Consider the following 26,648-nt stretch of genomic DNA (forward strand, 5'->3'; position numbering starts at 1 on the left):
TTCGTACTGGCTCGGCCGCGCAGGACAAGACAGTTGGTGGTGGCGGTCCTGGGGCCGTTGTGGCCGGCAGGCCTGTGACCCCTGTGACGTAGGGTCAGGGGTTGCGGTGATGACGTTGGAAGTCTGGGCGAGGGGGTGGAGTGTCCCTGTCAGGCCCGGGGATCACATCTGATTCGACTTCATGGGACTAGGGTTCTTCCTGCTGCCCGGAGCCCTCTGTTTTCTCAAGGCAGGCGCCAGTGCTGGTGGGGGCTCTCTCCTCCACACTCACTCGTGTATCCCCAAGTATGCTGGAATGTTCTAGACGGACTTGTGTGTGTACGATCTGTCCTGTCAGGAATGCACCTTTCAGTTCGCAGAGCTGCTGGAGCTTGTGTGAGCATCCGTTCATCCGGGAGCCTGCGCTCACGCAGCACCTCCGGCCTTCTCTCGTCCTGTCCTTGCTGCTGGGAAGGGTTCCGTCTCCGTGCTTTGTCTCTGTCACGAGAGGTTTCTTGCCCTCCTGACTAGCTCTGTCCGCCTTCTCACTTCTTCCGTTGCCATTTTACAGCCGACCTTGGCATCTGCCCTTAGCTAGATTCTCCGTTTTTCAGACTCTCGAACCAGACTATGGTGGTAAGACCATGACATTTCATAGCTTCTGGGACCTTTTTGGTGTAGGTGATTCCCAGATCTGGTTCTCCGTCCCTGCCCGTTCCCTCTCCACTGGGACATGTCCCTTTGGCTCTTTTGCTGCTCCTGAAACCCGATGTGGGGGGCAGGGGGTGTTGCTTCTCTTGGAGCCTTTTCCCCACTGCACAGCTTTCTCTTCCCCAGAGGACCTCGGCAGACAGCCTCCTCCTTCTGCTCCTCCTCCCTTCCTCCTCCCCCTTCCTTTTTCCCTTCTGTTGGTTTGTTTGTTTCTCTTTTTCTCTCTCTCTCTTCCCCTCCCTTCCTTCCTTCCTTCCTTCCTTCCTTCCTTCCTTCCTTCCTTCCTTCCTTCCTTCCTTCCTTCCTTCCTTCCTTCCTTCCTTTCCTCCCTCCCTCCCTCCCTCCCTCCCTCCCTTCCTCCCTTCCTCCCTTCCTTCCTCTTTCTTCTTCTCCTCCCCCTCGCCCCCCACCCACCCCCACCCGGCCTTTTACTTCCCACACCTTGACTCAGGTGCCCAGAGAGGCCCTGGCAGATTGTTACTCTCTCTGTGCATCATCCTGCCTTCAAATCAAGAATTCGCATTTCTGCCCACACAGAGGAATCGCCCACCTACTTGTTTTCCTCTTATATTCTGGATTGCACTGCTGCTTTCCCCGTTAGAGCTGGGCGGCATCGGGAGCACCGGAGTTGTTGCCGAGGGCTGTCAGGTGCCCTCTGACCAGGCGCAGACAGGGAAGAGAGAATGTGGCCTGCGCCCCCATTGACAAGTTCACGGGGTGAGCCTAGGCTGGGCTTGGGCTTGCTTTGGTCTCTTTAGTAATAGAACGATAGGGACGAACTTGGCGTTTTTAAAGGTCTATCTAGCTTGAAAATGCAGGAACCCCAGCCCTAAACCTGCATGTGGGGCCATTCTCCTGGGGTTTTTGCACGTCCCTGGGGGAACAGGTGCCGGCCGCTGCTTGGTGCCCAGCGGGGCCTGTGCCGTGCTCTGGGACCGGAGTCTGGTGGTCACATGTTTAAAGCGGAGGCCTGCCTCGTTGTTGCTGAGCGTCTAGGACTAGGAAGTGGGTCCTGGGGCCCTGGGACTGGCTGCTTGAATGACAGCCGGGGCTTGTCTCGTGGAGGCTGCAGTAGCAGGCGGGGTGCGGCCCTGCCCTGAGGAGAGTCACAGGCAGAATGGAGAGGGTGATCTGAAGTTTTCACAGGTGATGAAGCCTGGATGTCCGCCCTCCCCGAGCCCAGAAACGAAAGGGGAGCTCCTGGGTGTGCTCGCTGGGGGAGGAAGTTGGGGGGGGGGGTCACGCCTCCCAGAGCCCCTCCTCTTGCTCTTGGTCTGAGTGTACCCCGCTTGATTCCAAAGGCAGCATCTCTGCTCTGAGCTTGGTTACTTCAGAGTTTAGATGTTAACTCTTTCTTCAGAGCGGTCGGGGTCATTTGTCGTCTCTGTGCATGCCCGTTTCTCCGAGTTGCTTCTTCAGTGTATGAAACGATGAACCTGTAGGGTGTGTGTGTCTGTTCTCGTTCCTTTGAAGAGAACCTCTCTCCTTGAGCCTGTGTTCAACTCCCCGGACCCCTGTGATGAGCAGGTGGTGGCAGGGGGGGCGGGGGACAGCGATGGCACGCGTGGCACGGTGCAGGCCCCGCGCTTGGCTGCACCTCTCAGATCGCTAGTGGGGCGGATTCCCCGGGAGTGTGTTCAGTATGGAAGGGCTGCGTGGCTTCCTGAGAGAGGTTCCAGCCCTGTGCTCCTTCGCTGGCTGCTTCCTGTGGCTGTGGGGGCCGCTGGGCGGGGCTGGGGCGCTCCGCACCTTCTGGGCCTGGGTGCCGGGTGCCGGCTGCAGGCTCTGGGGGCTGGGCTGGGCTGGGCACGGCACTCGGGCCTCTGCAGAGAAGCCTCCCCTGTCTGGCTTTGCTTGGGAAACAGTTTAACAGTTACTTCTTCCTCCGTCTTGTTAAGATATTCACGTGTAGTGTAGGAGATTGGGAAAACAAAGAAAAAGTATAAAGTATTAAACAAAATTTACCCGCTACCCAGATGGAGGAAAAGTAACTCGTTAAATTTTCTTTCCGTAACATATATGATTTTATATGCATATATGTGTAGCGTCCCCCTCCCCGCACATTCTAGCACATTCTAGATGTAGCTGCCTAGAAATAACGTCCATTTATATAAGAGGTTGCAGTTTAGAATCTAGCACCTAACTACTTTTTTCCTTCACGTCGTTGAACACCTACAGGTCGGTAACTGCTCATTCTACCTAGTGTTAATTACATTCCGAGTATTTCCCCGTGCTATTAAAGAAGGCTGTGGCATGTGTTTTTAATGGTCGTATAGAATTCATTGTTGAGTTGCACCATCATTTATTTAGCGACTTCCCCGTTGGCAGACACTCAGGCCAGCTCCGCAGGGGAGAGGTCAGGGCTGTGGCTGGCAGGATGGAGTTGCCGAGCGGGGAGCATGTAATCTCGCTCCGGCACCCCCGAGTTCTCAAGGCTCTGACCGGCTGGTGCCTTCCCGGCAGCCTCTCTCCCCGGGCCCCACGATCCTGCTGTGGGCCGGAAGGGGAGTGCCCGTAGGGGGCATGCGCATTTCTTGTCAGGTGTCGAGTGATTTTAAATGACAGTGTCTCTCTCTCCCCTCCCCTCCCCTCCCTTCCCTTCCCCTCTGTGCTCTGGTCACCCCCACAGGGCAGTAAACGGCTTTGACCCAGCGCCTCCTCCTCCTGGTCTGGGCTCCTCGCGCCCGTCGTCAGCACCGGGTATGCTGCCTCTCAGTGTGTGAGTGCCCGGCCTCCGGGTGGGGGCGCCTGCCCTCCTCCAACAGCCCAGGACACCCACGCCTCGTCCCTCGGTGCCTGGGCCCGGCCTGGGCCCCTGCGTCTGCCTCCCCACGGCTGGCAGAGGGCAGGCTGCATGCGGCGGCGGCTGCTGGGCCCTGCCTGGCCCCAGGACTCTGCGCGATATCAATACTGGCTATTTTCTCTTCTCGCCGTGGTGCCGTTGGTCTCACATGATTGCACTTTTGTGGGTCACAAGGTGGCACGTCCGTGTACTCCTTGGTCACTGGATGCAGAAGTACCCATCATCATCACGCCTGCCCCATAACTCCCGCCCAGCTGTACGGATAGGGTTTAGTTGTGTTTAAGACATTGCCGACCTTCTAGAAGGTCTCCCCCAGATCAGGTCAACACGTGCCCCCGCCCCTCCCCCCAGCTCCCGCCAGCTCCCGCCCACGCTTCTTCAGCGCTCATGATCGCGTGTTCTCCAGCTCCACTCCCCACCGTGTGACCTGCTGCTGGTCGGGGGTCGGGAAGGTCACTGAATTAGGGAACATTTTCTGCACCTTCTGATTTTACTTTAGCGGTTATCATTCCATAGACTTGCCTCCCAGAGCAGCGAAATGCCCGTCTGGACCCCAGCTAGCGGGAGCCTCTGGGGCCGGGGCACCATCTGCTCCTCATCCGTGTGCCTCAGACTCGGGGTGAGGGGCGGGGGCAGCCTCCTTGCCAGCTCTCTGGTCCTTCAGTTAAGCGACATCTTTCAGGGCGTTTTGTTTTGTCCTCTGAGGGCCTGTCCACTTGTGTTAGGAAGCGTCGAGCGGCCCCGTTCAGGGGGCTTCTGGTGGGCAGACTGGCTGTAAGTGGTTGCTCCCGATCATCTTGATTACTCTCATGCTGCATTTACTGTTTACATTTGTTTTATTGTACATAGGTTTGTAAACATTATCGCCTAAGATATTTGTATATAACTTGGGCTTTGTAGCTTTTATTTATTCAGAACTCACACGGCATGTTAATGACTTACGATGGTGTCCTACTCTGGGCAGCTGCATAGGATCATCATGTGGTTAAAAGAAAATACTTCGCCTCAAAAAAATCTTTTAATGTGGAAACAATAAATTTCACAGAAAAAACCAAAACAAAACGGATTGAGGTTGCTTTATTGGGTTTCTGCCAGCCTGGGAGAGAAGACCAGAGTTGCAAAGCCCGGTTCAGAAATGTCCCTTGGGTTCTGACTCGAGGTGTGCAGACAGATGGCAGCTGTGTGTGTGTGTGTGTGTGTGTGTGTGTGTGTGTGTGTGTGTGTGTGTGTGTGTGTGTGTGTGGTGGGGGGCGGTGCAAAGAAAAGCTGGGCCGTCTCCCGAGGAGGTGTCTGATGCAGGCGTTCTCATGCTGGTTCTTGGTGCCGGTCTCTGCTCGTAGCTGTGATTTCCAGGAGTTTCCAGAAAGGCCTGGGGCTGCACATGGTGGTCTGGGAAGAGGGAGGAGGGAGGGACAGGGTGGTAGATCCAGGAGCCCGCCCTCTGGATGTATTGCTTTCAGGACATGTGTCCGTGTTCTGGGGCCGGATGTCACTTGGCTCTGGGCTTCTCTCCTCATCCCTCAGGTTGATGTTGGCAAGTGAGAGAAGATGCCGGGTGTTTGGGAGCAAAGACACAAAGTGACTGGATTTGAGGGACGGGGAGACTGGGGCGGCTGTATGAATGTGTCAGGTTCTGAACCCTAATGCTTGTAATGATGAGTGAAAATAAACCAGATAGTCTGTAGTCTTAAAACTGTAAGTGAATGAAAAGTGAATCCAATTTGTAAGCAAACAAGAAACATGAATAAGTCCGATACCTTTGTAAAAATCTCTTCTGTTAGTACGGGGCAGGAATATCCTGTTAGTCGGTTCTGAGATTGTGTTGTAAGCGGACTCACCGAGAGACCCTCGGGGTGCTGGGCGTGCTGGGCCTGGGTGCGCTGGCCGAGCAGTTGCGGAGAGAACTCGTCTCTACTCCCAGCTTCTATCCCAACCATCTCTGCAAGGATTGGATCCGATCAGAGGTTTAAGGACCTAGCGGGTCTCTGTATTCATGCAGGAGCCTCAGATGGAAAACAGAAGTAGAGCTAATGCAGTTAAGGCACGGATGAGTCCCTGAGCCCTGAATCCTGGCCCCTGGCTCCCAGATGATTTCTCACTTACTTCCCTTCCAGCTAGACGCCCCTGGGATCATCCCCTGCAGGCTGTTGGTCAGTGATGACTGGGGGGTGGGGGGGGCGCTGGCTGCAGGAGCCCATGTGTCAGTCATTTACCAGACGTTGCCACCTCTGGGTCCAGGAGAGCATGGGCCAGGTCCGTGAAAGGGCCGTGTAAGCTGCAGGCTTCAGGAGGAGACCCTCATGTATTTTTGGGTGTTTTTGTAGCTGCAGCGGCCGCTGGCACAGGAGCCCCTGAGGAAGCCGGCTGACTTCTTGGTCTTATCCTCCGCCTTCTGTTTGGATCATTTGGCTGAAGAGGCTACTTTGTACTTGCTCAGATAGTACGTTATGTCACCGGGCATGAAAGTTACCACGGACTTTTTAAAAAATATTTATTCTCGAGAGAGTGTGTGAGCAGGGGAGGCGCAGAGAGAGAGAGGGAGACACAGAATCCGAAGCAGGCTCCAGGCCCTGAGCTGTCCGCACAGAGCCCGACGCGTGGCTCGAACCCACGTACCCATGAGATCGTGACCTGAGCTGAAATCGGACTCTTAACCGACTGAGCCCCCCCAGGCGCCCCGACCCTGGACTGTTTGCCCATCCAGCTGTCAGCCGCCCGTCTCAGTGTGCTCTCTCGCCAGGGCTCCTGATGCCCTGCTTAGCCTGGCTCTCACGAACCCTCGAGGAGCGAGCCCTCCCTGCGCTGGTCCCCCCAGGTAGTGACACGCAGCTTCGCCGCCCGTCCCCACCCCTTGCCCCCCAGACGCCTTCCTACAGGCGAGCAGGGGCCAGTGTTCTGCTTCCTTCCAGCCCAGGATAGCCAGAAACTGCACCCCATCAACTCAGTTAAGAGCAGAAGCCAGAGGTGTAATGCTGAGCTCAGGAGAGGACGGGAGAACGAGATAGATACAGGCGGCCTGGGAGCAGGAGGAGCTGGCTCAGCCCAGCTTTCAGATGGGAGGGGGGGCGCAGAGTTTCCGTCTCGGGCCTGAGCTCACACAGCAAGGTCGCAGAAAAGCCGGGACTGGAAACCAGCTTGGGGCTTTTCTGCCGTAGGCTCCACTTTTCCAGGCTTGGGGCCTCGCTGGCTGGCCTCGACTCTGTTTCATGTCTCAGGAGATGAGCCGGTTTTGGCTGCTTGGAGACGACGAGCCGTGGGGGCTCACCCAAGCTTGGTCTCCCAGGCCTGTGCCGGTCGGGTACCGACTCTGCTTCTCCCAGCTGGCCTTCCGAGGGCCAACGTGGACACTGGCACCTCTGGGAAAGGGGAGGTGTCCGGGGGCGGAGAGCCGTCCTGCCTGGCTGCTGGCCGCTGGTGGGAACGAGGCCGGCCCGGGGATGGGTCCCAGCAGTGAGGTTAGAGGACGCTAAGATGAGCCTTTTCATCATTCCAGCTTTACTTCATCGACTGTGTTCTTGTCTATATTTGCCCCAAAGTTTGAAGCAAATTGAGAACATGAGCTGGACCTTAAAAACGGAGGCTGGTTACTTGAGTCTTTCCTAAAAATGGGGGCCGGGTGAGGAGGCGTGTTTGTGAGTCACTTCCCTGTGACTTCACGCGTCTCACCTGAAAACTGGTCCCATGGCAGTTAAAAACATGATACACGGGGGAATGCGGTGGCCCTTTTGTAAGGATTAACGTGGCGGACTTCCTTTCTCAGCTAGCGCGAGTCAAGAGGCAAATTTGAAACGAGAACACAGCTTGCAGGTGCTGGGGCCGGGCGACCACGTGGGGTTGGCCATTCAGGGTCACGCTTGCCCCCACAGGTCTTCTGCTAGGGTTTCCTGTCCGCTCTGAAGCCTCCCCGAGGGAAACGAGGCACGCTGAACCCAGATCTGCCCGTCTGTGGGGTGTTTTCTAATACCCCCGTCACGATCCGTCACGATCCGTCGGTGGGAGGCGAGGGAGGAGGGCGCTCGGCTGGCAGGCCTGGGCAGTAGGTTCTCTGGCACGCGCTTGGATTCACGGTCAGGAGAGAGAGGTCTGAATGAGCTCAGAGCCCCGTTGCTCCCTGTAGGTAGTCGGTGGAGTTAAAAAACACGGTGTTTTGGTCTCCAAAGATAGTGATTGCTTTAGCCAGGGAGGAAAAAAAAAATCAAGTTCCGTTGTCACCTAGGATTTAGGAGAATAGGTACACTTTTGCATTACTGGTGTCACTGAGTTACTCTCTGTAAGTTTTTGATCAGTGTAGCAGTGTGATCTGCTAGGAAAACTCTTCTCTTTCTCCTTTTGGGAAAATCGCCCATAGCAGTAAGGACGAATAAGACAGTCTCAGCGGCATTAACGTGAATGTCTGATGGCCGGGGATGGTCACGAGGACTCGTAGCCGAACAGGATACCACAGGGCCGTTGAGATGTGGGCGTGCGGACGTGCTAACACACGGGGATGGGAGTAGCCACTGGGAAATGGACACGGATGAGCGTGTTGTCTGCAGCTTTATTTTAAAAAAAAGAAAAGAAAAAGATGCAAATAGTTTGTGTGTTCTACAGTTTCCTGTGAAGTTGCCCAAATTCATTTTTCAAAATGGAAGTCACGAAACATTTTCTTTCCTGGGCCAAGTTGGCCCGGAGACCTCTGTGCTGAGATTTCGGGCCAGGAGCACAAAGCAGGGGCTCCCTGACCTCTGCCGGCCGGCTGGCCGTCCCTGTTAGGCAAGTTAAAAATACACCTACCCCTCAGGCTCCCCAGAATCTCCTAGAATCTCAAACCCAGCACCTGTAAGATACACCTTTATTTTGTGACCCATTAAGAAAACTGCGCCAAGGGAAATGCTCGTTTAGACTTTTTATATTTATTGAAAGAGCTCTTTCTGACCGCGTTAGGCACGTTTCCATATCACGGTTCGTAAATAAAAAGTAAAACAGAAGAGGTTTTCTTGAAATTTTGCACTGTGGTTCCGGCGCTCTGAACTGCCACCGCCCAGAGTTCTGTTGTTTCCCCAAACAGCGTCGTCCTCTGGGCCATGGTGGGCGTTGGTGACGTTCAGCACTACTGAAGAGCTTTATTTTGCTCTCGGCTCCAGAAGTTTCTTCTAAGTTGCTGATACTTACTCTGCAAGGTCTGATGTCGGGCTTTCCCGACCTGACCAGGAGGAGCCTGGCGATGACGAGGTCACAGTTGCCCCTTGTTGATGGCGATCGTGGGAGATGATGCCCATATGTGAGAACACGGGCATCTCAGAATCTGTGCAGCACAGCACTTCGAGGGAGGGCTCTGTCAGAGCCAGTGTTTCACGGTCTTGATTGTGTCACGTGACGTCATTAAATAAGGTTTCATGACATCCGGGCAGCAGGGAGGGAGCCATTAGGCTACTCAAAAAACAAACAGACCTCCCTGACTTACTCAGATGCGAATTTCTGGTTCTGCATCCTTGTTAGAGAGTTTCGCGTTTGATTTCTGGCCAAGAATTGCATGAGACCCTTTCACGCGATTTGCTAGATTCCCCAATGGCAGCCGGGCGTGCAGGGTCCTCGGCTGGTCCTCCCAGCTGGCACGGGACACGGCGTTTTAGCCAACGCTTGGGATGCGGGAAAGCTGTCGGTGCAGACGTATCCCTCCCAGAGTGACTGGAAGCCTCTGCGGATTGGGACTTGGCTCTGGTCTCAGCTGCAGGCTTCACGCCCTGTCCTGGAACCAGGGGAGAGAAGCCACCGTCTCACTTTCTAAACTTTCCAGCCCACGGCCTGTTCCACTATGGGTTCTTTCTTTTTTTTTCTTCTTTTTTTGAGGTGGTCAAGTTCCACCTGACAGGGTGTGGTGTTTCCTGGAGTGTGACAACTGTGGGCACTTTTCTTCCCCAGCCTTGACAACAGCCACCTCTGTGTCCCGACCACACTGGCTTCAGGAGGAAGGGGCCACAGGTCGGTCAGACCCAGAGCCATAGGGACGGCTGGCTGGGAGCAAGTTTGGTGCTCTGGCCCATACTTCATCGATGTTGGGGTTTCCAGGGATGGGGAAGATCGGTGGCAGTACGGAAATGTGACAGGGCTGGTCTCTCTGATGGTGGGGTTTCAGAAGTATACTCTCCGGGCTCCTGGGTGGCTCAGTCGGTTACGCGTCCGATTTCAGCTCCGGTCATGATCTCATGGTCTGTGAGTTCGAGCCCCGCGTCGGGCTCTGTGCTGACAGCTCAGGGCATGGAACCAGCTTCGGATTCTGTGTCTCCCTCTCTCTCTCTGCCCTTCCCCTGCTCGTGCTCTGTCTTTCTCTGTCTCAAAAATAAAATAAAAACATTAAAAAAAGTATACTGTCAAGCCAGCCAGGCTAGGGACAGGTCTGTTATCCCCACTAAAGCAAATTAAAATAATCTCTGGGCCATCTGCATTAAAAAAGGAAGCGCCTGCCGTGTTCTGCATGACAGCTCACAGATAAAACCCCAGCAGAGCCCGACTGCGGCTAAACCTCGTCTCGGCAAAGGACAGGGCTTCCCCGGTCCGGCCTGAAATCTTCCGCGCGATGTGCCAGGCCCCTGCTGGGTGGCAGCTGGCTGGCTTGAGTCTCTGACCCGCTCGGAGCCCCGCTCCCGCACACCCTCTTCCTTGGGCTGCCTCTCCTTGGACTACAAAGCGGTGGCTAGTTAGGAGAGGTTCCTTCTGGCGAACATCTTCGTGGAATCTGGAATGGGACCGGTCCACGCAGGTGATGTGTCTCCTGATTGTGCTGGCGCGGGACGGCCGAGCGGTGTGGGAAACACCGTTACCGCTGTCGACGTAACACCAGTCAAGCCGGCCACCAGGCAAGGGTTCCTGCTTTTTGCGAAAAGCTCCAAGTCCACAGACGCCTGGTGGGATGTTGAACGTGAGGGTGAGGACACGCGTGAAACATGGTACTGCACTCCTCCTCTTGTGTGGTAGTGACACAGGACAGAGGGAGCGCTTTTGCCTTTTTTTTTTTAATTACATCCCCACCACAGCCAGGCAGCCTGGCCAACCAGAACCGGCCTGACCAGAGACTGTCACGGAATAGAAAAAAAAAATCCACATTCTCTAGGGGGTTGTGTGTTCCCTCGTGTTTCATTTCAGCCTGTCCTCATTGGCCCACACTAGGGAGGCTGCCCTTGGATCTCACCCCTGAATCCTCCCCAAAGCATTTTAAGAAAAAATTTCTTAACGTTTATTTTTGAGAGAGAGAGAGAGCGCGCGAGCAGGGGAGCAGCAGAGAGGGGAGGCACAGAATCCGAATCAGGCTCCAGGCTCTGAGCTGTCAGCACAGAGCCCACGCGGGGCTCAAACCTGCAAACTGCAAGATCACGACCTGAGCTGAAGTTGGACGCTTAACCGACTTGAGCTACCCAGGTGCCCCCCCTTTTTTGTTTTTTTATTTTTGAGAGCGTGAGCAGGATTTGGGGAGGGCAGAGCGAGCAGGAGATGCAGAATCTAAAGCGGGCCCCGAGCTGTCAACACAGAGCCCGAAGTGGGGCTTGAACCCACAAGCTGGGAGATCGTGACCCGAGCCGAAGTTGGACGCTTCACCGAGCCACCCGGGCGCCTCTACCCAAAGCATGTGCGGACGTCCTGCCCGAAGCCATAGTCTGAAGCCGCTTGAAACACGGAATCCGGTAATGAGCGCTGGTTGGTGCCCGAAACCCTCCTGAAGGCTTCATCTCGCAGCCCTGAAGTGCCCCCTTTTCCACTAACCGTTGGGTCTCCAGTCCCAGCGGCCCTTTCCCCCCGCCACGTGTCCACGCGCTGGGGCCACCGTGTGAGCCGGACTCCTAGCCAAGCCTGCCCAGAGAGCCAGTCCGTCACCCCTCAGCTTCTGGGAGCACAGCGCCCTCGGAAACGGCGGGCCTGGCCGGCCGCGTTTGGAGTCTGGAATTCACAGCCTCCAGTCAGAGCCCAGGCGGGACGTTGAGAACAGAAGATGAAAACAGATGCCACGTTTACACGATTATTGTCGTTTATTGAGGTCTGTTTATTCTCAACGGGTGCTTTTTCCTCCAAGTAAACAGAGCAGGCGTAAATATCTATAATGAATAAATTTATTGTCTTACAAAAATCATTGTCTAGAAATATGGGAATACAAGAAAAAAGATTCTTTGCAGTCAGGTGTCTGGTGGTCAACAGCCAGTACAATTCGTAAAGGGGGGGAAACCAAAGGTTCCAAACCCACATGACAAATTCTTCCTAACAGATGTTAAAGCTTTTAACCCAAAAGGTTGGTGTTTTCAAGCACGTTGCAGAGGATCAAGGATTTATAATTAACACTGATTCATTGTCACTGAATGTTTATAATACCACTTTGACTAGAGAGGTACATGATATGAAGCAAAGTCAGAACTTATACAGTAAGTTGTTACAGAGGCAAATAATGTATTTAACGTTGTCTTAGTACTGTAGTGTCTAAGGCACTTTCTGTAATGTCAGTTTGCTTAACTATCAACCAAAAACAGAATGCTAAATGTTCACTGTAACACTGTCCGGGGGGAAGGGAGGAGGAGAAATGAAAAAAGATTCGCGTCCACGGGCATGTCAACATTCAGGCAGATGGCATCGGTTCCCGAGGTTCGGTAAAACCTCCTCGACAAACTTGGAGTGAGTCTGGGACACAAAACTACTGTTTCCATTTTGGGCTCAAAGCAGCGGCTGAATTTGCAAAGGTCGGCATGCGAGCCTGGCTGGGAGGGTGGGGGCGGGAGGGGGGGTGCTTTGCGCCACCCTTTGCCCGGGGCTATACCTGCGCCTGGACCAGGACTAGTGAGTGCTCGGGCAGGGCCTGGGGGGCTCAGGGTCCGCGTGGGACCGCCACCCGCAGCCGCACAGACCGGCCCTGGCCGGGGACCGATCACAGGGAGAGAGGTGGCGACATCGCCAACTCATGGTGACCCCGAACGGATGCCGCTTCCCCCCCAACGCGACCCACCCTCCTGGTCTTTCCGAAGCCCCCTTCACAGTTTGCTCACTGAAATAGTGTCGATCGTTATTCGGAGGAAATAACAAGGAGATACGAGTGCAGCTTACGTTCCACAATGTTCTAAGAGACTGGATGTGGCTGAGGAGTCAGGGGCCACATGAACACAGAACTAAATTACCTGTCTGTCGACAGAGAGCATGCAGAGCGACTGGGCAGCCCCGGGGGGGAGGGGGGGAGAAGGGGAGGGCTGCCCCCCCCCCCCGATAACCCAGCGACTGGCAATGAGGGTCTGGAGTTGGTCTGGAAAACGATTTCTCTTCTTAACGTGGATTATAAAATGGTCTCTTGGTGGATATATGGAAAATAGATGCAAGGATGAGACAGTCTGTTTAATAGGTGTAGGTTTTGTGTACGTATATATATAAAAAGGGGAGCAACTGTACTTAAATCTGAAGCGGGATACAGTATGTGGAGGCCGGAAAGCCTTAAGACACAGTTGATCTTTCAGGAAGGAATCCCAGAGCTCGCCAGTTTCCTCAATGTGTGGGAGGCCCCGAGGCAGGCTGGCGCCGGCCGAGTTCCCACTGTCCCTCTGTACCGCCTCCGCTGGCTTCCTGGGGCTCTACTCGGACTGGGGCGGCTGCGTCTCGTTGACGTCGCTGGTCTTACTCTCCGTGTCGTCGTCCGACAGCTCCAGCGAGGCCCCTTCGATGTGCAGCTGACGCCGGCCAGACCGGCTGGAGGAGAAGCTGATGGGGCCGCCCCGCCTGGAGAGGACACAGAGCAGACGGCGGGGCCGTGCGGTTGTTCCGCCATCTCCGGACTCGAACCGGGCGCCCCTCCTCAGGACGCCGCGAGGGGTGGGCGGGCGGGGTCGGGAAAGGCCCTGCGGCCGCCTCTCCTGCACCCCCGCCAGCACGGGGTGCACCCAGCGGGAGGGCGCCGGTCTGGGACGCCCGAGCCAGCTGTTGTGACAGAGACGGGAAGGAAGACGGACAGAGGCAAGGTCCTACCTGCTGACCAAGCAGCAGCATTTCTACAGCGGCCAGACAGTCCGTGTTTTAATTAGGCTCTGGGGGCCAGGAAGGTCTCTGGTGCACGTTCTTGTTTTGGCTTTTTTTAGAACCCTTTGTATGTAAAAACGTTCTTAGCTTGCCGTGCACAAAGCGGCGCACGGCCTGTTTGCTGACGCCCGTGCTGCCACGTTCTGAGGGAGAGAGTGAGGCTCTGGCGCAGGTCAGAGTCCGTGTGGGGAGGGGGGCGATGGCACCGGGGCCCCCTTGCTGCGGATGCCCGGACAAGGACGGGCACCTGGCCTGGCCCTCCAGCTTCGTGCTGGGGATTCGTGTCGTCCACTAATCGGGGGCGGAGGACCGCTGAAGGTCGGGAATCCCGAGGGGGTGAATGCCAAGTGATTCGGGAGCGAGAACGAGTAACCGCACGTGAACCTAAGGGGGCCTCCGGCCCGGGCGCTAGGCCCCCAGACGCGGCTGCTGGCCAAGCTCCCGCCTCGGACTCTCCGACAGCCAGCGCCTGTCCCGGAAGCCCCTGGGGTCGCTCACCTCAGCCGGTTCTTGAGAGTGCTGACCTCGCGGCTCAGGCCCTCGTTGGCCTCCGTGGCATCATCCAGTTCCCGCTGGAGTTTACGCCGAGACGCGTTGGCACGCGTGGCTTCCTCTTCTGCTTCCTCCAGCTGCCGTTTCAGCTGCTTCATCCTGGCGTTGGCCTTCTCCATCTTGGGGAGGTCACGGGACCAAGTCGGACCACACCGGGGAGATCAGAGTCAGCACGGCCACATCCTGGGCATTTAGCACAGCTCACCACCCCGAGAGCCACGTGAGCGCACACATGTACATCCATGTACACACACACACACACACACACACACACACACGGGATGGGCTGAGCCTCTTGGTCAGCCTGCCGCTCTCAACAAAGCCAGTGTCTACCAAGCAAACCATATACTAAAGAAGACTTAAAACATGTAAGATCCTATCCACCCCCCCCCTTGAGTTTTCCGCAGAAACGACACAGTTTAGGGTCTTCACGGGAGTGCCCCGTGGGATCATGAGGAGGAATCCCTCTTCCTGCAGACTACGAGAGCCAACGATGTGGACGGTCTCCAGCCCTAGCAGGTGGCAGTTTCTACAGTCCGTTCAATGCGGGTGTCTTGGAGGGTATGTTTGGATTCAAGTGCAGAGCCGTCCGGCGGGCGGACACCGGAACTCTGTGACGCAGACACGCGCCAGTGCCTCGCGGGTCTCCCCCTCCCGGAACTGCCCTGGGTGTCGCTAGGTCCTGAAGGTGGGGGATGGAGGGAGAGCCTGAGTGGAGCCCGCCTTCCCTCCCCGTGTCTGCGGTGACAAGTCTCATCACGGCAGAGGGAGCCAGAGGGAGAGCAGGGCTCCCCAGGCAGCAGACCGAGCGGACGTGGCCGCGGCAACCGGTCCCGTTAGCGCTTCCCCTCGATGTGGAGACAGAGGTGCCTGGGTGCAGGCGAGAAGACCCCGCAGGTCCCGCACACGGCACGTTTCTTTCGTCCGTGTCCACCCTGAGTCCAGCCAGTTAGCCCAGGAGCTGCTCTGGGCCTTCAGGGGGAGGACGGCACACGTTTGTGACGCTTTCTTAGCCTCGCCAGTCAGTCGGTAACGCCGGGCCTGCCTTCTTCCCTTACCTGTTCTTTGTACTGATCTGCATGGCGACGCTCGTCTTCCACCTGCATGAAGATCTCCTTCAGCTTCTTCTCCGTGCGGCGGACTAGCTTGTTGGCGGCTGCCCGTTCCCTGTTCAAGTGACCAACGCGTTAGTGTTCGCGGCTCTAGAAACGACAGCTGAACGAGGACAGTGTTTTTAAGGTCCTTTTTGTCCGGGAGAGGACACAAGCTAGACTTTTTCCAGGACCTCTGACCAGAATGATGGTGTAATTGCTGTGGCCCGGAAACCTTTGTTTCCCCTCTGTTTAAAGTATGGGTTCCCTCTCAGGTATCCTAACGGCGCCAGGCAGAAAACGTGCATGTGTCGGGGCGTGACACACAGCTGTTGGTCGCTTTATTCAGTGGTGATCTCAAGGGCAAAGCTACCTGTCCCATAAACTGAATTCAGACTTTTTGAGGGCAAAACTTTGGTTACTCTAATTACCTAACTTTTTAGCCTGAAAACCAAACAAACCAAGACCCAATTTATTAACTGACCGTTTCAATTTAAAATTGACGGACTGCCTACCAAGTCGCTAGGGGCTAGTGCGGCTCTAACAGTGACTGTTGTTGGAGCCAAGCTAATCAGCAGGCTTCTAGACGGGCCCGCACAGGCCCCGATAGGCCACATGGAGAACTGCACTGAGAACAGAGAATATTCTTTTGTTCCTTCACAAATGTGATGCAAAAATGGACAGCCAGGGAGTTAGCTGGAAAGGGCAAGTCATGTTAATTACGGCGGCCGCCAACAAGCCCTTTTATCCGGATGCAGTGGAGTCTGGACAGCGGGAAGCCCGGGGTTCCTCTGGCACCACGAAGTCACCAGCGCGGGCTGACACCACCTTCTGTCTCCCACTCGGGTGACAGGTGTCCCCGTGCCACCAGAGGGCCAGGGGCGTGTGGCGGTCTGGGCCGCGACTCCCGGGCTCGGCCCGGACCCGGCCTGCAGTGGAGACGCAGGGAGGTCTGGGGGTGAGGGCGGCCGCACCCTCTTACTTGGCTTCCTGCTCCAGCTGCTCCTCCAGCTGCCCGATCTTGGCTTCCAGGGCCGAGATGGTGGCCTTGAACTTGGACTTGACGGTGCCCTCCAGTTCCTGCAGCTTGGCCTTGAGCTCCTTGTTCTGCCGCTCCAGCTGCTGGCGCGCGTTGTCACTCTTCTGGGCGGCGCTGCGCTCGGCCGCCAGCTCTGCGTTCAGCGTGTCCACCTGGAGAGGAGAGCCGGGTTTAGTCGCTCGCGCCACGGGGGCAGTGCAGCCCTTCCCGGGGGCCGGGCCGCGGCGCGGGCCACCTGCAGCGTGGTCTTGCGGAAGCGGTCGTTGAGCAGCTCCGTGTTGCTCTGCTCCTCTTCCAGCTCCTCCTCCAGCTGCGCGATCCGCGCCTCCAGACGCCGCTTCTCATCCAGCAGCGCGGACCTGGCCGGGCGGGGAGGGGACAGCGCTCAGAGCGGGGGCCGCGGCACGACCCCGGGGAGCTCACCTCCCCGCCGCTGGAGCTTTCTGGGCTTTCCTCTCTCCCCCGCACCCATCCCCGGCCCCCAGTCTGTCCACGAGCCCCGGCGAGGACGCTTCCGAACCCGCCACCCCAGCCCGGGCCCCGTCCCTTCTCCCTGCCGCACCTCCCTCTGTCCTCCACGGCCCGGGTCCACCTCCAAAATGATCCTGGCACCCTCTACCCTGGACTGTGCTAGAAGAGGACCGTGATGAATCCTCAGGGCGGTAATTAAACGGAGAAAGAGTCTTAACTGGAAAAAACTAGGACTTCACGAGAAACGCGTTCAAAGTCTTAAGGCATCTGCTTGCCAAACCTCGCGAGTCTGGGCGTGAAGACCTGCGCGGCCGGGCCGCACGGCCTGCACCAATCGGGCTATAGCTCCAACTGTGCCTCCTTCACTCCTGCGGTGGGAATGGCTGGTGAGGGGGTGGGGCCCGCCTGGGTTGTGCGGCCGACCGGCGCCAAGGCAGTCTGGACGCTCGGCAACTTGTGCCCGTCCGTGCAGGCTCCGAGCGGATGAGCAAGTCAACTACGGACTTCTAGATGCCAGACGACCCGGCCTTCCCGGTGCGACAGGTGTGCCCCCAGGGGGACGGGCTGCAGGCGCCTGAGCGGGGAGGGTGGCACCGTCGCCGGTTTCTAGCCCATTCTTCCCGCCCGCTGCCAGGAGACTCACTTGCCAGAGGCGCTGTTGGCGATCTCGTCGGCCAGCTCGTCCCTCTCCTGCTCGGCGTGGCGGCGGGCTCGCTCAGAGGAGGCGAGTTCCTAAGGAAGGTCGGAGTGGGATTTAAGCTCCGGGTAACGGGTTCCTCAAATGTGAAGCCTGCCGGCCGCGGCCACCCTGGCTCCGGCCCCCTTGCTGCTGCCGGGCCTGAGAGATTAAGCCACAGCCTGGCTGAAGACAAGCCGGGTGACGTGCTGCTGTCCACGTCCTTCCGCACAACTGTCCCCAGAGGGGACTCCTGGTCCACGGGAGGGCTCTGCTGCCATTCCCAACGGAAGAGGCAGCTCTGTTCCCACCCTCCCTAGAAAGCGGGTGTTTCTTAATCCTAAACTCGGCACAGACCTCCTGCAAGCCCCCAACTATACCGGCTCACGGTCTTGAAGGACCTGTCACATACACAGTAGTGCAGTTTGGAGGTCAGGTCCACGGGACTGACCAGTGAACATCAAGGTCCCAGGAAACACGGTAGTTGTGCAGGGAAGCGAGGACCACAGCTCCCGTGGGGCGTGTGGGCGAGGGTGAGCCCTCAGGCTTGTGCAGTAAGCAGGGCCTGGCTCCCGAAGGAGGTGGGAGTCAGGCTCTGAGGCGGTGCGGGCGGCGCTCTGTGAACCGCGGGCCGGGCCCGTCCTCTGGAGGAAGAACTGCCTGGTGCGGCTCTTCCACAAATTTCTTCGGAAGAGGGTTCGCCACAGGAGGCAGCCAGGGTGCGTTTCTTAGCCCATGTGGGTCAAGACTAAAATCCTGTTCTCAGGATTTGAGAGCCGCACTGTTTCCCTTACTGCACAGGTGAGGAAACGGAGGCCTAACGGACGACGCGATTCGCCAAGTGCCAAGACTGGTCGGCGGCAGAAACTCGGGGTTCTGACTCTCCCCATCTGGGCCTCTTGCCACCAGCTGGCGCTTCCTGAAAATGCCGTATTTGGCAAAAGCACAGCTTTAAAGATGCCTGTGGAGCAGGGCCGCATAAAGAGTTCGCCCGTGTGCTTGGCATGTGTGTTCACCTCTTACGTTAGCGCACGGGATGTAGGCGAAAGGCCCGGGTTCCGGCACATGCCGTCCTGACCCGTGGGGTGGAGCGAGCCCAGCTGGGAGGGGCAGCAGCCACGATACTCTGGGCCCGACCCCAGGGCCTCGGATCAACAAACACTGAGCATCAGCTCTGCCATCTGGCCTCTGGTGCTCCGTCCTTTGCCCACTGGCCGGGCGTGCCGTGGACACCCACTGGGGGAACCCGTGGGAGAAAGGGGAGGAGCCTGAGGGAAGGAAAAAGAAACAGAAGGGCAGGGCTAGCTTTTCAGGGGGTCTCTTCTCCCTTATCTAAAGTCTGAAATAAACACTTTCTGAAAAGGCTGGGAGTGTGCTTGGGTACACAGCTCGTGCCCTGGGGGCCTCCGGGAGGCAGGCTCCCAGAGCCCCCTCCCCTGAGCGTGTCCCCGTCAGCTCCACGATGAACCACACAGATCTTGAACATTTGCTTCACGGAGGAGCAGGTGTTCTTTTAAGCAGACGTGGAGCATTTTTAAAGACTGGTCATGTTCTAGACCCTACAGCTGCTCTGGTCTCTATTCTGTAGCCACAGTGCAAGAAAACAGAAATCAACAAGAACAAAAATCCACACATTCGGAAATTTAAACCACACTTTTAAGTTGTTCATGGAATAAAGGAAACCATTATTGAAATGAGAAAAAATTGGAATTAAATGGTGACGAGAGCATAGATTTTTTAGGACACAGTGAAGACAGGACTTGGAGGGGAATGTGCAGTGTTCTAGGAGCAGAACCGGACAAGAGAAAAAATGGAAAATTAACGTGTGCGACTCAAGAAAGCAGAAAAAGAAAAACCCAAAGGAAGTAAGGATCGGAGCAAAAATCAAGGAACAAAACAAAGAGGGATCCAAACCGAAAGCTGCCTCTCCCAGGGACCTTGGGGTCTGCTCAGTGTCGACTCACTTGGTTTTTAGTCCCTTCTCCATCCCCGGCACCCTTCCTTCTTGCAAGCTCTGCTCTACATTCAGGGTCTTTGGTGACAACGAATCCATCATTTCTAGGTGTTTGTGTGGGCGTGTTTTCGTATTAACGGATAACAACATTTCAACTCAAGTGGCTCTTCCCTTTCCTAGGTTGGAATACTTGTGCTCACCGTTCACACAGCGATGTGTGGACACACACATCGTGTGTGTGCAGTCCTTTGTACGTCACTCACATCTCCATAAAGCTGTTAAAATAAACCTGCATGGTCAGGTGTGTCTACCGCGGACGTGACCCCATAGCACACGTAAGCCCCCGTCAGTCCCTCTTCAGGAGAACTTCCAAAACAGATAAACGAAAGAAGTGATCAGAAGATGAATCACTCGGGGAGTCAATGAAACCTGCAGCTTCCCTTTTAAGTACCACAGGAATAGTGCTTCTATGTAAACCAGGGCAGTCTTAGAACACTTAAGAGTTCAACCATCCCGATGCTTCCCAACACTAAATCAACACCACTGCCTTTTATAACACATGGAGCACGGCCTGGTAAGTCGCTCGAAAAGTGACTAACCAGTCCCTTGGTCGTTAGCCAGGTAGAGGAATATACAGGGTAAACATTTTTTGAACAAATGGATGAGGAAGTAAGTAAACAGACCTCTTGCAATTGAAGGATTTCGGCTTCTAGACTCTTGAGTTTCTTTTCACTCTCTTTGGATTGAGCAAAAATCTCATCCCGGGATGCACGAGCTTCTTCTAATTCACGTTGGTAATCCTTCATCTGAGCCTAAGATTAAGTAGGAAGAAGGTTTTAGAGGACTTTCTGCTCTCAGATTTTAAACATATTGTTTCCGGATTATAAAAGTCCAAGTACAGTCACTGTAAATATGAAAGCATATGGCGGGGCGCCTGAGGGGGGGGGGGCTCATTCGGCTGTGTCCGACTCTTGATTTTGGCTCAGGTCATGATCCTACGGGGATCCTCGGGGGATCGAGCCCCAAGCTGGGTTCCTCAAGCAGCATGGAGCCTGCTTGAGGTTCTTTTCTTTCTCCCTTTGCCCCTCCCCCACTGGTGTGTGCACGTGCAAGCTCAAAAAATAAAGTACGTGCCAGTGACAAAGGTATCGCAAGAAAACATTTAGAACAATATCCCTTATGAAAATAGATGGAAAAATCAACAAAATAGTGGCAGACTGGATCCATCAGTTTGTATAATCCAAAAGAATTATACACCATTATATCCCAGATCCAAGTGGGATTTAGCTGAGGATTAATTTGACACCCCAAATCAATTAATACAGCCGTAGGATCATCTCAGTAAATGCAGAAGAAGCAGGTGACAAAATCTAACACCCTTTCATTATAAAAACAACTCAGTAAAATGAATAGAAGGAGACGTCCCTCAACTCAACACTGATAAAGGGTATCAGTGAACAACTAACAGCTAACCTACTGAATGGTGAAAAGACTGAGTGCCTTTCCCCTATGATTAGCAATGAAGCAGGAAGTCTGACTTTGCCACTTCTGTCTAACCCTGTAACAGTTCTAGTCAAAGCAGGTCACGGCAAAAACCAGAAAAGATATCCAGATTGGAAAGGAAGCAAAAAACCTAGCTTGATTTGCTGATGTGATCTTGTATACTGAACATCTTAAGGAATCCACCAAAAAACCATTAGAAGAAGCCAGTTCAGCAATGTTACAAGATCAATATACAAAAATCAACTGTATTTCCATATACTATAAACATCCCAAAAATCAGGAAAGCAATCACACGTATAAGCCTCAAAAACGAAAAAAACAGGGTGCCTGGGTAGCTCAGTTGGTTAAGCATCTGACTTTGTCTCAGGTCACAAGATCACGGTCTGTGAGTTCAAGTCCCGCATCTGGTGAGCTTGAGCCCTGGGTGAGTCCTGCTTCCCTCCCTCTCTCTCTGCCCCTTGCTCAATTGTGTGCACGCTCTCTCTCTCAAAAGTACTTAGGTATAAATTTAGCTAAAGTATATGACTTGTACACCAAAACTATAAAATAAGATCATCACTGAAAAAAGAAATGCTAAATAAATGGAAAGATAATCACGTTCATACACTGGAACATACGCTGGAAGACAGTATTGTTAGGATGGTAAGTCCTCTCCAGATCAATCTACCCAGTCAACAAATTATCGAAATTCAAGCTGGCCCACATGCCGCTTGCAGGTTTGATCAGAAAATCTGTAATGTTTAAGTTGATCATAAAATCTGTAAAGAATTGTAAGAAACCAGAAAAGCTAAACAGTCTTGAGAAAGAACAGCAAAGCGAGAGATGTTACGCTTCCCAATTTGAAAACTTACGAAGCCGCAGCAATCAAGACTGTCACACTGGCATAAGAAAAGATATATAGATCAACAAAAGAGAGCTGAGTCCGGAAATAAACACATAAATCTATGGCCAGATTTTTGACGGGAGTGCCAAGAGCCAAGATAATTCAACGGGGGAAGGAAGAGTCTTCTGGGGCGCCTGGTTGGCTCAGTTAAGCATCTGACTCTTGACTTTGGCTCAGATCATGATCTCATGGTTTGTGGGTTTGAGCCCACATTCAAGTGTGGAACCTGCTTGGGATTCTCTCCCTCCCTCTCCCTCTTCTCCGCTCATGTGAAAAACAACAAACTTAAAAAAAACAAAAAACCAACAAAAACTAATTCAACGGGTTAAAAAAAAATCTGGAAGTGTAAAATAAAACTCTTAGGAGAAAACATAGGAATAAGTCTTTATGATCTGGGCATAGGCAGTAGTTTCATAGATCGGATGACAAAAGCACAAGAAACAAAAAATTTGTATTGTACACAGCACCACTGAGTGAATAGACTAGAGGATGAAATATTTGGAAATCATAGATCTCACAAGAAGCATCTAGAATATATACAGAAATGTTACAAAACTCACTTATTAAAGACAACTCAATTAGGAAGATGAGCAGAGGATTAAGAGAGATTTTTCCCAAATAAGATAAGGGCCAATAAACAAGTGAAAAGACGTTCATTAGTCATTAGGGAAATGCACATCAAAAACCACAACGAAATACCACTTCATACTCACTGGGATGACTATAAAAAATGAATAGCAGATATTGGTGAGGACGTAGTAAAGCTCGAATCCCCACACACAGCTGGTAGGAAATGTAAAATGGGACCATCACTGTGGAGAGGCGGGGCAGGCGGTTAAACAGAATTCCCACATAACCTAACAATTCCACTCCTAGGTACGTATCTACCGAAGAGAACTTGAGAGCACACGTCCACACAAATGTCCACGAATGTTCATAGCAGCAGTATTCAGAGTGTCCGAAAAGTCAACCCAAATATTCATCAACTGTTGGATTAATGACCTGTGGGCAATGCACACAATGGAACGTTCTATGGTAACAAAAAGGAATGAAGTCCTAATGGATGCCACGCCACGGATGAACCTTGAAAACACGCTAAGGGAAAGAAGCCAGGCACAGAAGCCACATATTTTACGATTCCATTTATATGAAATGTCCAGCACACGCAAATCTCGACACACAGAAAGCAGACGAATGGTCGATTAGCGCCACACAGGGCAGATCGTGTGCAGTGACCGCTGCGGGGTGCAGGGTTTCGTTTCGAGGGATTTAAATGTCCAAAATTGCACAGTGGTGATGTTTGTAGAACCCTGTGAATGTACTAAAATATACTGAAAATAAGCAGGTAAGTTGTATGGTCTGTGAATTAAAACTCCCTACAGCTGTTATGTAAACAAAATCAGTTACGTATAGTCTCTGTAATATGCTTAATAATCTTTGTAATCTCGTCAGAGTAAGAGCTTTGTGCTTGGCTTTTTAAAAAAAAAATATAAGGAAGCAGTTAAGTTGCTTTTAAACTTATTATCCAGAGTTGGCTTTTCCTTTTAAACGTTTTATGTTTATGTCTGTCCACGAACACCTTTCTGCGTGTGTGGCTGTGAACGAAGCCGCCTGCGCTCTGTCTTCCTTTACGGACTTAAGCCCCTTCCTTGCATCCATAGCCCCACCATGGAAATGGCTGGCAGTCCACTTACATTTAGGTGGTTTCCCTTTGTTGCTGTCACAAATACCACTTCAGCTGTGATCTTTGTTCATAGGTGTTTCTTCTCAGATTTTGTTAGAACACATTCATCTTAAGTTTATTTTGAGAGCGAGAGAAGGAGTGCATGCGAGCGGGGGAGGGGGACACAGAATTCCAAGCAGATTCCACGTTATCCGCACAGAGCCCGACATGGGGCACGCGATCCCGCGAACTGCGGAGATCGTGACCTGAGCCATCTGGCGCCCTAGAAGACATTCTTAAGATGTGGAATCACCACGGCCAGAGAAATGGAAATTTTCTCAAGTTTGTCATAACCGTTGAGCCCCCCAGAAAAGGGCCTATTACGAGAGAGGGTCCGTTATATCCCACAATAGCGGGAGATATTCTGGAAATCGGTCACTGCGACAGTGAAAACTGGCACATCGCTCGAGCGGCCGAAGTGCTAAGCCACGATTGGAAAGAGGACGAGAGCCCGCGGCAGTGGGAGGGAGGGGAGCACCACCTTCCTGTTGGGTGGCTCGCGCGTAGCTCAGCGTCTCCAGGGGCCGTGTCCCGGACTTGCTGAGGGGCCACGCGCGGCCCGCAGACACGAGATGCACGCGTGCCGCCTCTGCGGCCCGCAACCCGGCCACCGCGTGCTCCGTCAGAGCCCGCTGGCCGCACGCACCTGAAGCTTGCGGAGCTGCTTGACCACCTCGTCCCTGGCTTTGTTCGCGGCCTCCATCTGAGCTTCCAGGTCCTTCAGGTCTATTTCCAGTTTCTTCTTGGACGCGACCGCCAGCGCCCGCTGCTTCCGCTCGTCCTCCAGCTCCGCCTCCAGCTCCCGCACCTAACGGAGGCACCGGGGTTATGTCTGGCCAGACCCAGGTGTCCCCACACGGGGATCGGCAGCCTGTCATCGTAGGTGCTCTCTGCTCCGGAGCAGCCGTCGTTAATAACAGAAAAGCCCAGGAGCTGCAGTTTGTTCAAAGAGGCCTTTAAGCCGAAAACCCTGTACGCACCACTCCCCCCCCCCCCCCCCCCACGTGATGGCACACAGGAGGCAGAGCCCTTCCCCTCCAACCTCCAGCTCCCGGCCGAGGTGGCACGACACAGTGGAAAGCCAGGAGACATTTTCTTGGGGTGGTTTCATCCGGGGACGCCCAGGCGGCCAGGTGCCGAGGTCTCAGGCCCCAATACCCGAGGGGAGCCAGCTCGGACGTGGGTCCCCGAGCCCAGGCCTGGCCTTCAGATGATGCACCTGGCCCCGTCGGTTCAGAATTACTGACCCACAGAAACTGGGAGCAAAATACATGCTCTTTGAAGTCACCAAGTAGGAGGTGACTATCTGGCAAGAAGTGACTAGTGTGCTAAATGCCGGTGCAGTGAAAGTAACAAAGTAAGACCAATGTATTCCAGATCCAAGACCCGATACCACAAACTCCAAGGGACTGTCAAAATATCCACAATTAGATTTTAAACTAAACTTTTAAAATTAGAAGTTTTACATACGTTCGGAAAACTATACAAAATTCTAAATGCCCAGCAACTTTTTAAAACCAAAAAATGTAAGCATCCGGTTTTCCTTTTCCCAACAAGGGATGTGAGGCAAACGTCCCCTTGCAAGGGGCATCCGGGTTCTTTCCTTTGCCCGCACGTTTTGACAGTCACGGAATTTGCACCCAACCACATGTTCTTGGACATCCCACCACACGAGGCCTATCGAGTCATCAGTAAATCTCCTGGTTTGTCAACAGCAGTGCTGTTGTCTGAGAAACAGGAAACCAAAAATAATTACATTAGATTTCAGAGAATAAGCTAATCAAACGAGGACATAAATGGATTTAGCTCCAGCTGACGTGGGCCGACACGAACCAGCAGCATATGGACCCACAACCGGACTTGGAGACCAGACAGGCTCGTCCCCGGGGGCCCTGCGTCCTTCCGCTCACCTGTTTAACCAGCAGCCGCTTCTTCTCCTCGTTCTGTTCATCTCTGGTCTGCAGGTCCCTCTCAAACTGGGCCTTCATGGCCTGCATGTTGACCTCTAGGCGAAGCTTGGCGTCCTCCGTGGCCTGAAGTTCATCTTCCAGCTCCTCCAGCTGGGTCCTCATCTCCTCCACCTGCTGCTCTAGCGCCCGTTTGGACTTCTCAAGTTCGTGCACCTAAACCACAGGAGGCAGCGGCACAGGGCTGAGCCTTGGCAGAGGCACGGACAAGGACAGTGGTCTGTGTTCTCATCGGTTACAGGCCCCCGCAGGGCACGAAGGCCGCTCTGGTCCCTCCTGGGCCAGCTTCCTGGCCCCGCTCCTGCTACGGCCCTGCCGTCCCCCGTTTTGGAGCACGCTATTCAGACGGCAGCACGGAGCTCCTGATGGATCACTCGTGCTCTATCATCAGTAAGGTCTTCTCCGCTGACCTTGAAGTGGAGACGTCTTTAAAAGCCAAAGAACGATGAACAGAGCACGGTGTCCGAGGAGCCCGTCTGTGGACTGGCCCTCTGCCTGCTGTCTGCGCGTGAAAGGTGCTGTGGGAGATCCCATCTTGCTGTGAAAACCTCACCTGCGCTGCAGATGTACGTGGGAACTTGTAACTACTTAGGTGTGTCAGGCCTGTGGAGCGGGGGTCGCGTGAGAAGTGGCCCGACCTTCGCCACCACACACCCCCACCTAGTTCTCGGTGCCGAGCGCGTCTGCCCCGCGTCCCCTCTGATCCGTCCCCGAGACACCTCTCAGGCGGCCACGCCGCCTCTCCCGGGGGCAGCAGGAGACGTGGCAGGGGAGGCCCCGCAGCCCCTGCTGCTGCTTAGGCACCAAAGTGAGGTCTGTCCATTATTCTAGTGAAAACTAAAAGGAACGAGAAAGCTGGGTGCCTGGCTGGCTTAGTCGGTGGAGCGTGAACCTCTTGATTGTGGAGTTGTGAGTTTGAGCCTCACATTGGGCATAGAAGGTTACTTAATTAAAAAAAAAAAGAAAAAAAAACAAAGTCATTGTGGAGTCGTCTACGTACGACTATGCCATCACGGCCACTTCTAGTCTAGGCAGCCTCTTGTCCATGGGGCTGACTCTCCGGGCACCGGGCTGTAGGAGACCCAACAGGAAGGGAGGAGAGTCTTCCCTCCTTTATGATGTGGCCAGAGAGCCCCTATGTCGCAGCTTCCTGAGACAGGGCAAGTGCAACATTGTCTGGCAGATGATACAGATCAGGAGGTTAAGTGGCTCCTCCTGGGGAGAACACACTGCTTCCGTCCCCAGCCCAGCCTCACAATCCTCCACACCTCATACACCT

The 26,648-nt window shown here is 54.3% G+C and overlaps 2 protein-coding genes across 19 annotated transcripts in view; one reads left to right on the forward strand and one right to left on the reverse strand.

The window, feature by feature from the left end:
• The window catches only part of NDEL1 (nudE neurodevelopment protein 1 like 1), a 100,045-nt gene that overhangs the window by 51,920 nt on the left and 21,477 nt on the right, over nt 1–26,648 (forward strand). For 2 of the 10 annotated variants that reach the window (XM_023244697.2, XM_023244696.2), the window contains one exon: nt 3,320–4,555. The exons of 6 other annotated variants lie outside the window; for them this stretch is intronic. In XM_023244697.2, the coding sequence (XP_023100465.1) occupies nt 3,320–3,327 (8 nt within the window). In that variant the 3' untranslated portion in view covers nt 3,328–4,555. Of the gene's footprint in view, nt 1–3,319; nt 4,556–18,140; nt 18,160–22,555; nt 23,202–26,648 lie in introns of those variants that run through there. 2 more of the 10 variants (XM_045044549.1, XM_045044550.1) reach the window with 2 other exon arrangements.
• MYH10 (myosin heavy chain 10) overlaps nt 11,475–26,648 on the reverse strand; it is a 131,178-nt gene continuing 116,004 nt past the window's right edge. For all 9 annotated transcript variants that reach the window (XM_023244685.2, XM_023244684.2, XM_023244686.2 and 6 more), the window contains 9 exons: nt 25,313–25,525; nt 24,049–24,210; nt 19,977–20,105; nt 17,307–17,395; nt 16,428–16,551; nt 16,136–16,344; nt 15,121–15,229; nt 14,009–14,181; nt 11,475–13,213 (listed from right to left, as the gene is read on the reverse strand). In XM_023244685.2, the coding sequence (XP_023100453.2) occupies nt 13,069–13,213; nt 14,009–14,181; nt 15,121–15,229; nt 16,136–16,344; nt 16,428–16,551; nt 17,307–17,395; nt 19,977–20,105; nt 24,049–24,210; nt 25,313–25,525 (1,353 nt within the window). In that variant the 3' untranslated portion in view covers nt 11,475–13,068. The remainder of the gene's footprint in view (nt 13,214–14,008; nt 14,182–15,120; nt 15,230–16,135; nt 16,345–16,427; nt 16,552–17,306; nt 17,396–19,976; nt 20,106–24,048; nt 24,211–25,312; nt 25,526–26,648) is intronic.

The sequence above is a fragment of the Felis catus genome, chromosome E1 (assembly GCF_018350175.1).
Source record: "Felis catus isolate Fca126 chromosome E1, F.catus_Fca126_mat1.0, whole genome shotgun sequence".
Classification (NCBI taxonomy): domain Eukaryota; kingdom Metazoa; phylum Chordata; class Mammalia; order Carnivora; family Felidae; genus Felis; species Felis catus.